The sequence below is a fragment of the Sardina pilchardus genome, chromosome 22 (genome assembly GCF_963854185.1).
Source record: "Sardina pilchardus chromosome 22, fSarPil1.1, whole genome shotgun sequence".
Classification (NCBI taxonomy): domain Eukaryota; kingdom Metazoa; phylum Chordata; class Actinopteri; order Clupeiformes; family Clupeidae; genus Sardina; species Sardina pilchardus.
In genome coordinates, this window is record NC_085015.1 from 14,860,805 (window position 1) to 14,877,651 (window position 16,847).

General features: G+C 46.0%; 1 protein-coding gene across 1 annotated transcript; it reads left to right on the forward strand.

Moving 5' to 3' along the window:
• Positions 1-2,556: 2,556 nt before the first annotated feature.
• pmp22b (peripheral myelin protein 22b) lies at positions 2,557-16,503 on the forward strand. The gene is made up of 5 exons (XM_062526040.1): positions 2,557-2,696; positions 3,582-3,673; positions 3,807-3,900; positions 10,967-11,107; positions 15,197-16,503. The coding sequence occupies exons 2-5, from the start codon at positions 3,596-3,598 to the stop codon at positions 15,355-15,357; spliced, it is 474 nt and encodes a 157-aa protein (XP_062382024.1). The 5' UTR covers positions 2,557-2,696; positions 3,582-3,595; the 3' UTR covers positions 15,358-16,503.
• Positions 16,504-16,847: the final 344 nt, after the last annotated feature.

Genomic DNA, 16,847 nt, shown 5'->3' on the forward strand with positions numbered 1-16,847 from the left:
GTGTGTGTGTGTGTGTGTGTGTGTGTGTGTGTGTGTGTGTGTGTGTGTGTGTGTGTGTCTCTGTGTGTGTGTGGACTGGCCAACGGGTTATCGCACAAAGATATCTCACATTTGACTGGGCTCAGCATGTTTCCCACAGGAGAGGATGGAGAAGGTTAAACACCCCCCCCCCCCCCCCCCCACACACACACACACTAGTCTGTATTGAATAAATCAACCAACAAACCAAAAGGCAAGCAGGCTACAAACAAGACACAATAGAAAAACGGCAGACAAGCAAACAACTGAACCAAAACAATACACTATCCACATACCACATAAACAAAATCCGGAGAGATTTCTGGAAGTTTCTGTTATTCTGTATTTTACAAGGTTTCTCTGAAATGTAACTCTTTCATGTCATACATTATGATTTTGTTTACTAGGACCAGATACCATTTCGGCTGGATGATATTTGTGACGGTGATGATGGGCATCAGTGTTCACTTTTATTTTGTGGTCACAGTTCAGCCTGTGCAGCCTGTTACATTTCTAATTCAATTTGACCCAATGAAGAAATAGAGTTAGTCATAAAACGTCTGTATACGGGTGTCTGTCACCACGTGAATCTGGGTGAGTCCTCGCGAATGTTCAGATATGTTTCAGATTTTTTTGCCCAATCTCAGAAACTATGTGACTATCTCAAATCTCATAGCCTCATAACTCTGAGCTGTCCTGAAAAGATACCAGACTGTATCTCAATTGAGACTTGAGAGTGGATCTGGAAATGCATCCAGAGGCATAACTAGCAGTGAAAATAAACCTAAATTGGCACACAAAACTCTTCCAAATCGTTTCAGAAGTGCAGCAATCAAATATTTCTTGTAAACTAAGATTTTAGATGCAGTTGATTACTTAATTCTGACGAAAGTGCATGTTCATACTGTATGTGTTTAAGCCTGATGCCATCAGTACAGCCATTGGTTGTTTTGAATTCGCTGCTCTATCTGTCATCATATAAAGCCCGCCCCATGCTGCATAAGATATTGTGACAGGTGCCTGGATTTTTGGAACAATTGGAAATGGTCATCAATGGCCTCCTTGCCAGACTAACCTACACAGCTAATTAAAAGCCGCTAACAGGTTCGTCTGTGTTTCCCCTGGCTATTTTGAGTCAAGGATCAAACCACAATTCGACTCATTGCCTCACTGACAATTGTGGAGTGATTCAAGAAAACGTGATTGTTCAATGTTTACATAGCGAGGACACCATGACTGCAGGCTGAGAAATAACACAACTCAATGCACACGCTGTAAGAACAAGTCAGCCCTCTTTGGGAAAATACAGATGAGGACTATTTGCTTTTTATTCCGCAACACCCACGGATGTGGTGTTCTAACACACACACACACACACACACACACACACACACACACACACACACACACACACACACACACACACACACACTTATAAGGGGTGTGTCTCAGGAGCCTTCCTACCTTTATTGACTTCCGTTATCACAGAGGGAGTGAGGGAAGGTGGGAAGAAGAAAGAAAGGGGAGGGAATGAGGGAGTGAAGAAAAGTGAGAGAGAAGGGAGAGAGTAGAGGAGTGATATGGAGAATAACAGAGTGAGGTAGAGGGATATGGAGAGTGGTAGAGACAGAGCGAGAAAGAGAGAGGGAGGGAGAGAGAATACTTGGGAGAGGAGGAGAATGATCAAGATACAACTCCAGTGACAGAGAGGGAGTGATACCAAGAGAGAGAGAGCGAGAGCGAGAGAGAGAGAGAGCGAGAGAGAGAGAGAGAGAGAGAGAGAGAGAGAGAGAGAGAGAGAGGGAGGCAGTGGGGATTCTTTCTGAGGCAGCATTCTGCACATTCCAGCCGGGCCTCCCAAATCGCTCCAGAGAGATCCAGCCACTCACTGAACTATGCTGTGACTCACAGGCAGAGAGGGCAGAGGGACTGTGACCGGGCACCCCCACCCCGCCCTCCAACTCCACCTCGTCCTGTCTGCCCAGTGTCCACTCAAAGAGAATGAAAAGAGGAAGAAACCAAGGGAAGTGAATTGTGTCAATTCTTTGGTCATTATGTCATTTTTTTGTCGCCGTAGCACATGACTATGCTTTACAGTAAATGTACTCAATCAACAAGATCCCGTGCTCAAAGTTTAAAAATAAACCCAAAGTGTGGTGTTGTTTGATGTTATTTTGTGTTTTGTATTAAACACTTCAATCGGTGCTCAAACAGTCTCTTACAAACTGTGCTGTGTCAGCAAATTTGATATGGCATACAACTATCACCAGATCAAACATTCATCTTAATTGTATTTAGGCGGGGGAGGAGGGTCTATTATATGTTCTTCGAGTGCGAAGTCCTTTGTATTTTTGGTTTCCATGGGAACCAAACAGAGTTCCCTGACAGCTCGTGTAAACACTAGACGCATGACTAACTTCCCCGCGTTTTTCCTGCGCAATTACGCACAGCGCGTGAAGGATATATTGGGAACGGAGCTGTCACTGGAAGGCGCCCCCTGACGTAGCGACGTACGCAGGGCGTTGTTCTTCCATAATGAGACACTTTATAACTGCCGCGCAGCCTCTAACATCAATCTAGTCGGAGGAACTTGGACGTGGGGACTACGCTTTGAATAGACCGTGCAGATTACGCTCGCTGATAATCACTGTTTTTTGGGATTTATTTTGCTTTCCTCAGTAAGTTGGCAATGCACTTTTTGTGTGTGTGATGGCAAACACTAACGCAGACTGAGCTCTTGTAACGGATTACCGCTGGAACTAAAACTCGGGATTTTCCTCTCTAGGGCACTCAGAAACGTGTCGGCGTGTAGGAAAGTGCTGCTACTACATTTGTTTCTCGCAAATAGGGTTAGAAAGCGAGAATAGCGTTATTCTTTAAGGAGCTTAATAGAACATAGGCTACTAATACTAATCTAGTTAGAGAAGCACTGGTCGTGCGGTGCCTTCTTGACACCTTTGGGAATGCTTTTTTGAAACATCCTTTAAATGGTTATGTTTTTTTGTGTTAATGTTCTGAAATTGTAGCCTACTAAGTGACTGGTGCTACGAATTTATGGACTGCCTAATATGCAAGTAAAGTAATGAGCTACTGCCTAGTTCTGTCCAGCTAAGTTTTCCTCTGAGTGAATGGCAGCTTTGTAGTGCCGTAAGAGTGATTCCACTCTGCAGTAGTATGTGCGGTGCACTGTAGAGTACATCTTTGCTAGCCGAGCACGTTTGCACTTGCTCGAATGTGAAACCCGAGGAGGGAAGGCAACTTGTTGATTCAACGTTTTGATTCACTGGCACTTCATGTCGCAATGTTCATTTTCTCACTTAAACTATCTGCCTTGAATAATTAGAGTGTTAACAGCTGTATCAAATAGGGTCTGTTTTATGAAATGTTGCTGTCATATACCATCATTACGAGAGAATGACGGTGTCTTGCAGACCTTTAACATAACGGTTCTGAAAAGGCGCTGCTGCACTAGGTTGCGCACTGACACGCCCAGTTCGAACCTCTCTCTATAGACGCTGTCATTGCTGAGACACTTCATTGAGTTTGTTCAATTATTTGTCCAGAATCTCCTGGAAAAATGCTGCTTCTACTTCTCGGAATCATCTTTCTGCACGGCGCAGCCCTTGTGCTCCTGTTCGTGTCAACGATTGTCAGTGTGAGTATACTGCCTGAAGTTTTACTCATGTTCCTTGTCTGATGTCTGATATTATGTTTAACCTATTTACGTGTTGTGTTGCGCGTTTGCCGTGAGTTTATGTTACTGAATTGATGTTTTGTGTTTCTCTCAGGCGTGGACTGTAGGTTATTCCTCCACCTCGGATTTGTGGACGAACTGCACAACAGTCAGCGACGCCGTCAGATGCGAAACGGGGGAGACCGGAGGTAGGACAGCTTGTCTGCTTACATGTGTTTCTCATCTGCCAAGCTGGCTCAATTAAGACAGAGCGGGGTCTCGCAACTTTCGCCGTCCTGCTGTAAACTTTTATCACCCAACTGAGAGCTAAGTCCATCACCTTTCCCTCTGTGCAGTCTCTCATCTTTCAGATTGCTGTTGACTGCTGGGGTTTAGCGTGTGTGTGTGTGTGTGTGTGTGTGTGTGTGTGTGTGTGTGTTTAGAGTAAACCGTGCATAGGATTAAGTAAGCACTGAGTGAACAGCTGAAGGTGTCTCCCCTTCTAACCTCTTCTCCTGTTTACTGTGCGCTCGGGTGGGTGTGTCAGTGCCGTCGCTGCGCCTCTATGCTGCCATCTAGGGATGAGAATGCGACGCCGCAATTGCCAGTCGGCTCTCGCAAGAGAGATTTCCCCTCCACCCCACCCCAACCCCTCACGCCTCAGCCGTACAGTATAAATAGTTCTGGGGCCGCGGCCACGTTTGAGACCCCTTGTTTGGGAGTGGGAAGCACAGGGAATGTTTAGGAGGTTCAGGGTGGGGCTAGGTGAAATATTCCGAGCACCTCCCCGCGAATCTGCGCACGCGGGCAGTGGGGCATGGCATGGTGTTAGACGCCTCGGACCACCCCGGGTGGAACATAGCGTGCCGCTTACGGACGACACACGCGGTCACGCCCTGGTATCGTTTCGTAGTCGTTTTCGTTTCACTTCCAAGAGATCGTTAACAAAAACAGCAGCGCAAACAGCTGTAGAGGGCCAGACGTGACATGTATACTCAAATGGCAAATACAGATAATTAATCCGAGAGAGTGTGTGAGCCAAATAATGAAAGTCTAAGGTGAAGAGAGCAAGAAGATGGGAAGGAGAGAAAGTGAAAGGGAGAGAGAGAGAGAGAGACCTTGACTGTGATGTACTGTAAGTGTTGCCAAGTGACAGCCACAGCATGGGTGTCTGCTGCCTGGTTAGTAGCTACTGTAAGCTTTTTTGACAGATTGGCATCGAAGAGATTTGAAGGCTTCCTGATCAGTAACATAGAGGTAAATACAAATTTAGCGAAGAGAGAGAGAGAGAGAGAGAGAGAGAGAGAGAGAGAGAGAGAGAGAGAGAGAGAGAGAGAGTGTGTGTGTGTTTGTGTGTGTGTGTGTGTGTGTGTGTGTGTGTGTGTGTGTGTGTGTGTGTGTGTGTGTGTGTGTGTGTGTGTGTGTGTGTGTGTGTGTGTGTGTGGGTGGGTGGGTGGGTGGGTGGGTGTGTGTGTGTGTGTGTGTGTACGTCTGTGTGTGCATGTGTGTGTGTGTACGTCTGTGTGTGCATGTGTGTGTGTGTTTGAAAGGGGGGGTGGGGTGAGAAAGGGGGAGAGCGAAATTGACTCTCACGTTCCTCTGCCAGTGATGTAATGTGTTTAATAAGAGCTGGAGCCTCTGTGTGTTTTGCTAATGATGGTCCAACAGGCCTGGGTCTCTCTCACACATGCCCACACACACACACACACACACACACACAGGCTAGTGTTGTCTCAGGACCTTGGCCCTCTGTCGGCAGGCCCGCTGTGTTTGCACTCTCCTTCATAACAACGTGACGTGCTCTGTTTGTTGAAGGAGCACACACACACACACACACACACACACACACACACACACACACACACACACACACACACACACACAAACATACACACCAATAGAGGTGTGGAGTTCATGTGAGAGGATTTCCCTACTGTTCAAAGGGCCTGGCTATCTCTCTCTCTCTCTTTCTCTCGCTCTTTCGCTCTCTCTCTCTCTCACACACTCTCTCACTCTCTCTCTCTGTCTCACTGTATGCATGCCTGTGTGTGTGTGTGTGTGTGTGTGTGTGTATGAGAGTGAGTGTGTGTGGTTTTCCACTGTCACACCTTGGTGAGTGTTCCTGCGACTGAGCTGGTGAAGTTTCCTGTTCCCACGTCAGTGTGGAGCTGGGTCTGTAGTGTAGAGAGCCCATCTGGCAGCAGAGAGAGCATATTACAGCCACTGGCAGAGCAGGCCTGCACAACAGCATGGAAAGAGCACACTATATCAGCCCCCAGTGTATGTGTGTGTGTGTGTGTGTGTGTGTGTGTGTGTGTTTGTGTGATGCCAGAAAATAAACAGTCAGCTCCTTCTCACACTTCTTTTTTCTTTCTTTCTGTCTCTCAAGCATGCACACACTTGCACACACAGACTTGCACACACACACACACACACACACACTTGCACACACACAGACACACACACACACACACACACACACACACACACACACACACACACACACACACGCACGCACGCACACCCATAGGCGGCACACACACACACACACACACGGCACACACACTCAGGCCCAAGTGAACAGAATGTTATTTTTGTATTGCTTTATTGCTTTATTTATTTATTCATTTATTTTACTGATGTTAGAAATGTTGCTTTAGTTTTACTTTTCTTCTTGACTTTTCCTCGCATGAGAGGGGCACACGTGTTGGCCTCGTGTGTGTGCCCAGGTGTTTGTTGACTTGTGCCTTGTATTCACATTCCTCTCTGGACGAGGCTGTGTTGCTAAAGCCACACCTCGCAGCCCAGGGGAAATGCCAAGGACCAGATTCCTGATCTCTCCTTGGCTATCACGTAGGAAGGAAGAGATAAAAAAAAAAAAAAAAACCTTACATTTACTGCATGCCGCAAGAACATGTTAGAATGGCTGTAGAACCACTATGGAATTGTATGGGAACAATGTGTCGCTACATAGCATAATGGTGTTCTGTATAGCGTACAGTGGAAGATAAAGCTGTGTTGTAACTGGAGGTTTGCCAATGTAATGTTTGCTTTTCAGGGTTAGCCTGTTGGTAGAGGGATAGTGGATTGGTGTAGTCCTGGGATGCGTTTCCCAATACCATAGCTGCTAGCCTGTTAGCAACTTAGTTGGTTGGCAATGGGAACTTGCATTGCAACCAACAAAGTTGTTAACTTTGTTAGCATATGGTTTTGGGAAATGTGTCCTTGCTTGAGAAAGGGAATGTGTGAGCGGTTGCTTATTCTGTAGCCAGACACTGTATGACAGCCTGCTACGGCGTGTGTGTGTGTGTGTGTGTGTGTGTGTGTGTTTATCTCTTTAACTGGATTTTCTCGTAAGCTAATCAAATTAATTATCCATTTTGGGCCTATGAGCACCGCTATCGCCTGGGCCCCTGTAATGAAAACATGGCTGGCGCTCCACAAAGCATTAAGATTGCCATTTATGGAGCCCGATTACATTATCACACAAAAATGAGCCAAATATGCGGCATATTTCATGAAGTGAATGACTCACAAATGACACGGACAGGAGAATCGACTGACGTCATGTTGCATGCATGACCAACCGTTATTGTTTAAAATGATTGTACGGAGAACTTTATGGACTCAGATTACGTTTAGTTTAGTTACTGTAACAGGTTTCTTCACTTGGCACTCAAATCTCAAACTTGTTTTTAATGTTGTACAGATGAGCTGGCAGCGCTACACAATGCAATAAACTATTTTAATGAAATACCCTCTCTTGAAGTAGGAGTGGAATTTGGTGTTATTAGTTTCTTATAGAAAATACAGTAGTAGGAGAAATAGGCTTGGCACAATCTACAGAAACTGATTTAGTCTTTTGTGACAACACGGTTCCACTTCATAGCTGGAGTACAGTTCTGTGTTACTGGATATTCAGATGCATGGTTATGGATGACAGAGGGTCTGACCTAACTTGTCATGGCCCAACATCTCAGCATTGCTGAGGTCACTCTATCCTCATAGGGTTGTGTCCTTAGCCATCCTTAGCAGTGTGTGTGTGTGTGTGTGTGAGAGAGAGAGAGAGAGAGCATATAAAAGTGTGTGTGTGTGTACAGTATGTGTGTTAGAGAGAGAGTGTTCATGTGGGTGCATGTACAGAACTGTGTGTGTGTTTGCATATGGGTGCATGTATAATGGCCGATGAGGGTGTGCATATGGGTGCATGTTTAAGGATGTGTGTGTGTGTGTGTGTGTGTGTGTGTGTGTGTGTGTGTGTGTGTGTGTGTGTGTGTGTGTGTGTGTGTGTGTGTGTGTGTGCGTGTGTGCGTGTGTGCTGGGGCAGAGGCATGTGTAGGCAGGGCCGTGTGTCATGAGAGGAGAGCAGACACAGCTAAACCTGAGAGGAGAGTCGAGGACAGCAGAGGCACATGCCACGCATGGATGGAAGGACAGCTCCCTCTCCCTCTCCCTCTCCCTCTCCCTCCCCGAGATGGACAGATACGGAACGAGGGAATAGGGCTGAGTAGAGATAGAGAGGTAGAGAGAGAGAGAGAGAGGGAGAGAGAGAGAGAAACCTGAAGCTTTTAGCATGACTCTCAGACAAGAAATAGACATACTGCACGAGGTTGGAATACCTGTTGCAGCTCTCTGCAGCTGGACAGTGTGTACTTGTGTGTGTGTGTGTGTGTGTGTGTGTGTGTGTGTCTGTGTGTTTGTGAGAGAGAGTGAGAGAGAGAGATTTAAACAAACATGATCTTATTTAAAAAGAATAGTGTAGTTTGCATCCAGCACACTGACACAGCTGTGCAATGTTAAGTAAGCGTGTTAGTCTGTTCATTCATTTCTATCTGTACTCTGTTGTGCTCCAGGCCAGCAAGTCAAACATATGGGACTTTATTGGAATAGCAAGTCACACGCTTTGCATTGCTGGCATGCAAGCTGTGCAAATGTTTTACATTTTGAAGCCACTATTAGTTTACCATTGACGTCACTCGGACTAGACAAATCAATATAAGCATAAACACTGTATGCAAGTATGTGCCTTCTTTTTCCATTTGTTGAAATAGAGCTACAGTATTTGTGTTCTGTTTACATTCCTGACTGTTGTTACCAACGCATCTATCACTGGACGCCTAACCTCGAAAGACTGCCCTGTATGTAAAATGGGCTCTTCTTGGCAAAGCTTTCTTCGCTGTTGTTTTGAAAGGTCTCTCGGCCTCGCAAACAAACAAATGATATTTCCCGCTACTCAGGAAGCTTTCAGAGCGATCGGACATCCATCAGCGTCCATTGCGGCTCTCCAGGGCCGACTTCAACCAATCACGGTGCAGCGCGGGGGCCCATAAAATAATTAGGTCGTCTCCACGGGGACTGGAGTATCCATCAGGCGCAGGTAGAGATGGGGCCTGTTGCCTTCACCTTGGCCTGAGGATCGGAGCGCTGGAGAGAGGAGGAAGAGGAGGAGGAAGAGGAGGAGGAGGAAGGGGATCAATATGATCGTGGAACTGCACTTAAGAGTCTTGGTGCTTTTAGAAACAGGATATCCCTCCCTACCCCTCGCCCACCCCTTTCCCATTACGAAAGCCTCCGCCATGGGTTCCTGGCACAACGAGGGTCTGAAAGAGGCTTCCCCTTCATTTGTGTTTATGTGTGTGTGTGTGTGTGTGTGTGTGTGTGTGTGTGTGTGTGTGTGTGTGTGTGTGTGTGTGCAAGCGTGTGTGCGTGCGTGCGTGTGTCTGTGTCTGCATGTATGCAGCCTTCTTACAAGCATTGAACTTAATTGAATTGAACATTGAACTACAGTAAATTGAATTTGAATTGATTTGGACCTGTAGCAGTCAATAGCTGCTAAAAGCCTGTACTTGCTCTGTGCAACCCTCAACGGTGGCCTGTTACTACAATGTCGAGGTGTAGGAGTCACCTGTCTTGAGCGTAGCTGCTCTTCTCATAGTGAGGCGGTTGTAACTGGACAGAGAGGCTCTGTGGAACATGTGCTGCAGCTGAACAGGGAAGGATTCCCACGAACTCTGGTCATCTCGTCTTATGGGAGCAGTTGTGGCAACAGGGATTGTTGTTCTTCTGGTATGTGTTGTGTCTAGTCGGATGTGGGGGTGGGTCTCTGCAGAGAGCAGCAGTCTTCATGTCAGCAGTGGATCAGGAGACATTCCCGTTCTAATTGTAGATAAAGTTCTGGTTCCAATTACAGTTGTGGAATTCTAGTTCTGGATCAGATTGCAATTCTTATCCCAAAGTTCCAACACTCTTAAAATGAATGTGTTGGAAACTACACAAACTGATGTGTTAAGAACAACACAAGTTGCGTTATCTTCAACACATATTGTGTAACAAATAACAAAGGCAATGTGTTGGAAACAACTGTGTTGTCCCTGAACACAGAGATGTGTTGTTCTCAGCAAATTCATTTTAAAAGTGAACTCTTGTTGTTTTTAAACGTGTGACTTGACTCATATATTAATGCACCTGGTAAGTGTGTAAGCTGTCTTGTTGGAGTTCCCGGTAATTGAACATGCACCCATAAGTGTAGAAGGTGGCTAAAAGCTCTGGCTGTTAGTATCATCACCAGTACACCACTTAAGCCATGAGCCATCCGCAGACACCACACACACTAAGTCCCATCCACCGCTGTCTAAATGGTTTACATCCATTATCTGGACAACTCTCCCTTCCTCTGGTTCTCTTACTTCATCTTGGATGGATGTTGATGCTCTGTATCCTCGAGTCTCAGACAGTTGTTGTGCTTGTGGCTTTGACTTAACCTTGATATTTTGGCTGGAGACTGTGTATGTTCAAAGAGCCACATTTATTTTCCAGTCGTACAAACCTCAGCTGAGCCCCCTTTTGTTTGTTTTGTCTCTTGCGGGCCCCAAAACTTGTGTGCTTAAGGGCTCTGAATGTTTGGTTTATTCATTAGTCAACTTCTTCAAAATTTTTTAAAGACATACCGGCAGCATGCATCATATGCCATGTATATGTATGCACAGAACAAACGAACTTATATAACACCCATTGTCTCTTAAGTGTTTCTTATGTAATATCCTGATATGTGTGTTGACTTGAATCCAGACGTCTTTTTGTAGTTAGTACCGAGCCCATACAGAATCCCTGTGCTGGCTTTACATTTCAGCATCACTGCTGTGTTTTCTGAAATTGTGTGCTGTGTGAATAGTGTTTTGGGTTGAACTGCCATTGCTAACCTTTGTCCCCTCTTCTCTCTCTCCCTCTCTCTCTGTGTGTGTGTGTGTGTGTGTGTGTGTGTGTGTGTGTGTGCAGAGTGGATACAGGCGGTGCAGGCTCTCATGATCCTGTCCATCATCTTCAGCTTCATTTCGCTCTTCCTCTTCTTCTGCCAGCTCTTCACTCTGCAGAAGGGCGGCCGCTTCTTCCTCACCGGAGTCTTCCAGGTCCTCGCAAGTGAGTAGCACTCTTGTCCTGTCTGTCTGCGCTGTGAGTGGCACTCTTGTCTGTCTGTCTGTCTGTCTGTCTGTCTGTCTGTCTGTCTGTCTGCGGTGTGAGTGGCACTATTGTCTGTCTGTCTGTCTGTCTGTCTGCGGTGTGAGTGGCACTATTGTCATGTCTGTCTGCGGTGTGAGTGGCACTATTGTCATGTCTGTCTGCGGTGTGAGTGGCACTATTGTCTGTCTGTCTGCGGTGTGAGTGTGTGAGTGGCACTCTTGTCTGTCTGTCTGCGGTGTGAGTGGCGCTCTTGTCTGTCTGTCTGTCTGTCTGCCTGCGGTGTGAGTGGCACTCTTGTCTGTCTGTCTGTCTGTCTGTCTGCGCTGTGAGTGGCACTATTGTCTGTCTGTCTGTCTGCGCTGTGAGTGGCACTATTGTCTGTCTGTCTGTCTGCGGTGTGAGTGGCACTATTGTCTGTCTGTCTGTCTGCGGTGTGAGTGGCATTCTTGTCATGTCTGTCTGCGTTGTGAGTGGCTGTCAGCCTGCAGACTTGTCTGTCGGTCCGCAGAGTGAGTGGCACTCTTGTCTCTCTGTCTGTGATGTGCGTCTGTTCAGCGATGCCCAAGACAGACCACACGCTCGCCATTTTGTCCGTCTCACAATCAGTGTGGAGTCTTGAGTGGAGTGTATTATCACCCAGCAATAAATCACATAATGCATTACACTTAACACATAAGTCTCACATGTCAGTCAGAACAGCGTTAGTCTTTTAAAGAATCATAATCTATTAGAGAATTGACAAGAATAAAACAGTGATCTTTGGTGGAATGGCTGAGTTGGCATGGTTGGCATAGGTATACCTGAATCATAAAGCAATCACCTCCCACCCCCGGGAGAAGACATGCAATTCGTCAAACAAAAGCCTAACAAGTTGAACAAATTATATCACAATAATCCACTCTTATTTCAGCCATTTCAGCCGACAAAGCAGTTTTCACTCTCAGTGAACAAACGTGCAACACGTGTGTTGTGTATTTACACAAGCTTCCTGGCCCAAGACAGGTGATAAGCTGACCAATTGTGTCTCAGGTTGCATGACATGGAGGGCTAGCCCAGGGGACAGAGGAGCCCGGGGCCTGGGGTCTGAAGTGGACAGGGCAGTCTCACGCGACATTGAGCTATTTATGCCCCCGCTGTCATTAGTATGAGATCACATAGGCTACTGGAGCGGATAAGGCTGCACAAGGGTGTCTAATCTTGACCAGGGTCCTACCGTTGTCTCTCTGTGATTCTGTTTTTCTCTCTCTATCTCAGTTGTCTCTTTCACTCTTTCTCTCCTTCCTTCTCTCTCCCACTCCGAAGCAGAGTCGTTGATGTCTCTGTGTATCTCTCTTTTCTCTCTTTCAGCTCTATCTCCCATTTCTTCTCTCTCTCTCTCTCTCTCTTTCTGCCTTTCATTCTCTCCGTCAACTCTATTTTCTCTCTCTTCACTCTTTCTCTCCCTCTCTTTCTCTCCATCCCTCTCTCTCTTTCTCTGTCTCCGGGAGAGAGAGAGTCGTTGATCTCCCTTTGCACTAAGTCTGCGCGTGACTCAGGTTGAAATGTGAGCACTGGCTGTACCCTCGAACGACTCGGAATGGACTCGCCCTTATTGGATTTAGAGAGCTCTTCATTCAGATAACGAGCACTGCCACCTCTTATAAAAGAACAGGCAGGAAATACGAGACACAGACACAAACAGTTATTTCGGCCACGGAAATTAATAATAAAGACTTAAGATTTAAGAGGCGGCTGGCCAGTCTTGTCCTGTGGCATTGGAAATGTAATAACGGAAGCAAAGCCTTATAAAAAAAGATAGATAAGATTGAATTATTGTGCTTTTTTGTAGCATTGAGACAGACTATGGCACAATTGATCTTGTTAGTGTAGTATAGCTCTTGTATTAGTGTTATTTTGGTCCTGACATTTATTTAGGTCACAGACAATTTTCGAGAAAAGACTCTACGTAGATTGTTTATCTTTCCCAGAAAGACCATCCGTTTCAGCTCGTCTCTCTCTACTGAGAGTTTTCTAGACAGCCAAAAACCTGAGCTGACAATATAGTCTGGCAATGGCTGTCTGGCAATAGCCGCCTAGCAGGCGTGTGCCCTTTCAGAAAGCCATTACCGGCCCTCGTGGTGCCATTGTGCTTCGGCGCCAGGCAAACCTCCACGGGCTGTCAGGCAGGCGGGCGAGCTCGTCCTGCCGGTAAGAGTGGGCACGGGCACGGGCACGAGCAGTGACTGGTGCGCCTGCGAGGTCTTCGGAGCGGAAGCGCCCACGGCTCTTGGCAGTCGAGACAGAGCGTCGGACTCAAGAGGAAAGGTCATCACGGGTACACAGATGGAGATGGCCCCACCCATAACACCCCCACCCGTCCACTCACCCCCCCCCACACCCCACCCCCTCCAGTCCTCAGAAAGTGCCCAGTCACCGCTGCAGAAGTGGGCCGTGGCCTTTTCAAAGCGGCGGTGGTGTTGAATGAGTGGAGTTCAGCAGGCAAGTGATAAGGGACAGAGAGTAGGAGTGGGATAGAGAGAGGCTGAGACAGAGAGAGAGAGGGAGAGAGAGAGGGGGAGGGGGGAAGATAGGAAGGAGAGAGAGAGAGGGACTGAGAGGGAGGCCTGGAGGGGGAGAGAGAAGGGTAGTGAGAGAGGAGGAAAGAAAACAATGTGAGAGAAAGATATTGGGAAGAAGAGAGAGCTAAGTGAGAGAGAGAGAGAATATTGAGTGAGTAGTAAATGAGAGATGTAGAGAGATAGCATGAGAAAAGTAGAGAGAGAGAGGGAACATTAAAGAGCTTTAGAGTTAGAAGGAGGGATGGAAAAGAAACAGTAAGGAAGGAGAGAGAGAGAGCAGTAAATCAGAGTGAAATATATACTTCAACAGGTTTTTAAAGGTACACCATGCAAGATTTTCACCCTAATATATCTTCTACGAAGCCAATTTGATGGTAAACAAACTTGTAATAGGGGAATCGTTAACAAGGGAACCAGCAATTTAAAGAATTGTCGAACTGAAGACATCTCACAAGAACTGCGTAGTATACCTTAATGGAAAGATGGAGAGATAGAGAGAGAGAGAGAAGAGAATGAAGTGAAGGAGAGCAGGGGAGTGTCTCCTTTGAGAGAAAGAGGGATAGAGAAGGAGAAAGAAGGGAGAGAAGTGCAAAAGTATGTCTCCTTTCAGAGAAAGAAACCATAAACAAAGAGAGAGAGGGAGCAAAAAATCAAAGTGGATGATATACTCCAAGAAAGTAGTGAAGGAGAGACAGACAGAGAGAGAGACAGAGAGAGAGAGAGAGAGAAGAGAAATAAGTGAAGGAAAGAGAGAGAGTGTCTCCTTTGAGAGAGAGGTAAAGAAGAGAGAAGTGCAGAAGAGTGTCTCCATTGAGAGAAAAAAACAGTTAACAAGGAGAGAGAGAGCAGAAAAGACAGACATAGAGAGAGAGAGAGAGAGAGAGAGAGAGAGAGAGAGAGAGAGAGAGAGAGAGAGAGCGGTGAAGGAGAGCAGGAGAGTGTCTCCTGAGGAGGGTTAGCGTCAGGCTGAGTCACATCACCAGCGCAGGTTCACGTGAGGACACGGGGTGTTTGGTGCCAGCCCAGAGAGCGCCGAGACGCTGAGGAAATAAACACCCCACTGCCCAGGGCTACAGTACGCAGGGCGCTTTCAGCCCATACCAATCAGTGCTCACAATGTCTCAGCCCAGACCAATCAGTGCTCACAATGTCTCAGCCCAGACCAATCAGTGCTCACAATGTCTCAGCCCAGACCAATCAGTGCTCACAATGTCCAGCAGGTCACAGTAACGGAAACCTAGCGTTAGCATCAAAGCTAGACAAAAAACAAACAGACACAACAACAACAACAACAAAAAACTATTTAGCTATTACAAAAACAAACAAAATACAGTTGAACAATGGCATGGACGATGGTATTGATTGAAAGACAGAACTGAGGAAATGATGATCGGAAACATATCGATTCTCTTGCTCACCACTCCTTGCTCGTCTCCACCCCCCCCCCCCCCCCCCCCTCACCCCACCCCTTGTGTCTCCGTCTCCACAGGTCTGTTTGTCATGAGCGGCGCCATCATCTACACGGTGAAGAGTCCGGACTGGGTGCACGAGTCGGAGTCCTACGGCTTTGCCTACATCCTGGCCTGGGTGGCCTTCCCCTTGGCGCTGATCAGTGGGCTGATCTACCTCATCTTAAGAAAGCGCGAATGAGAACCTTGACCCTTGACCCCTGACCCCCCTGACCTCCTGACCCCTCCTCCACACGACCTCCCCTCACCATCCCCAACTCCCTCACCCCCTAAAATCCCACCTTACCTTACCTTACCCCGACTTCCATCCCCTCCTATCAACTCCAGATAACTAAGCTCTGAAGCCAAAACAACCCCCCCACCCCCACTCCACTCCACTCCAAAGCATACCCCCCCCCCTTTCTCCAGAGAAAACTTCATCAACCTCTGTCAAGCACCCATGGGTAACACCTCCCTTGAGAAAGATACGTGCACCCCGAAAACCAGACCTGTAACAATCAATACTGTCATAATTTGAAGATGTATATAGTATCGATGGTTTAAAACCTATTTATAACACTTTTTACATATATGTACATAGTATTGTTGTGTTGCTTAGTCGACAAAAAAATATACTCTGAAGAGCTTGTTGTTGCCATTTAAATGCCTAAAAGAGTGTTTGCCATGGTTTAGTTACACCATTAGTCATTTTTTTTTGTCTGTGTTTAGTTTTGTTTTCTTATAATGCTAAGGAAAAAAAATAAAAATAAAAAATGTGTTGAAGTATTTTAACCAAAGTGCATGTACAAAGTATAGGGCCTGAGGGAAACTGTTTTGATCGAAGATATACAGCGAAGTGACACAAAAGCAAAACTGCATACAGTTTGAAAAATGTAGAATCTTTCAGTTGTTTTTTGTTTGGCTTTTTTTGTAAGATGACAATCATTTGAAAATCTTTTTTGTCAACAAGATGGTGCTATGATATTACCATTCCTTCTATTGATAGCCATTTAGCCTTTATTTAGGGTAAAGTTATGCAGTTGAAATCTTGAAGTAGCGTGTCAGACATTTCTGAGCAGACATTCACATGTGCCTTTTGTTGTCTGTGCAAGTAGCTCTCACCTGACTAATATGTACATTTTTCAACATTTAATCCGCTCTTTTTTTTTAAATTCTTGTCTAAACGTAGCCAAGTGCTATTTGTTGTAAGCTCAGTTAAGTGTTTGTTTTGTGAAACAAATATGGGTTCTGAAACATGGTTCATTTCCACTGAACAATATTTTTTATTTATTTTGTGTAATGGCGAGGCAGTCGTGATTGGCAGTATTAAACACAAACAGTAACAATGTTTATTATTGATTTTTCATTATTCTCTTCAGCAAAACCGTTTTAGCTAGGAAAAAAGTATCATATGAGAGCTGTACAAGTATTAGTGTACCAGCTAATTATGATGCATGTTCCCTTTCTTTTTGCCCCTGAGGGATCGTATTGCTTTACTTAGGATGCAGGTCTTTGGACACAGGTCAGGTGTCCTCACACTTGTGTGCTCTGATGCTCAAAGACAACTTGCATTCAGTGTGTCACTCCTGACTAGGTGTTGCTTCCTCGACTATTCCACCGAAATGGACTTAGTACTGTCCAATAAGACTATGCCCCAGAGAAATATCAAAGAGTGTGACAAAGAAGAACCCT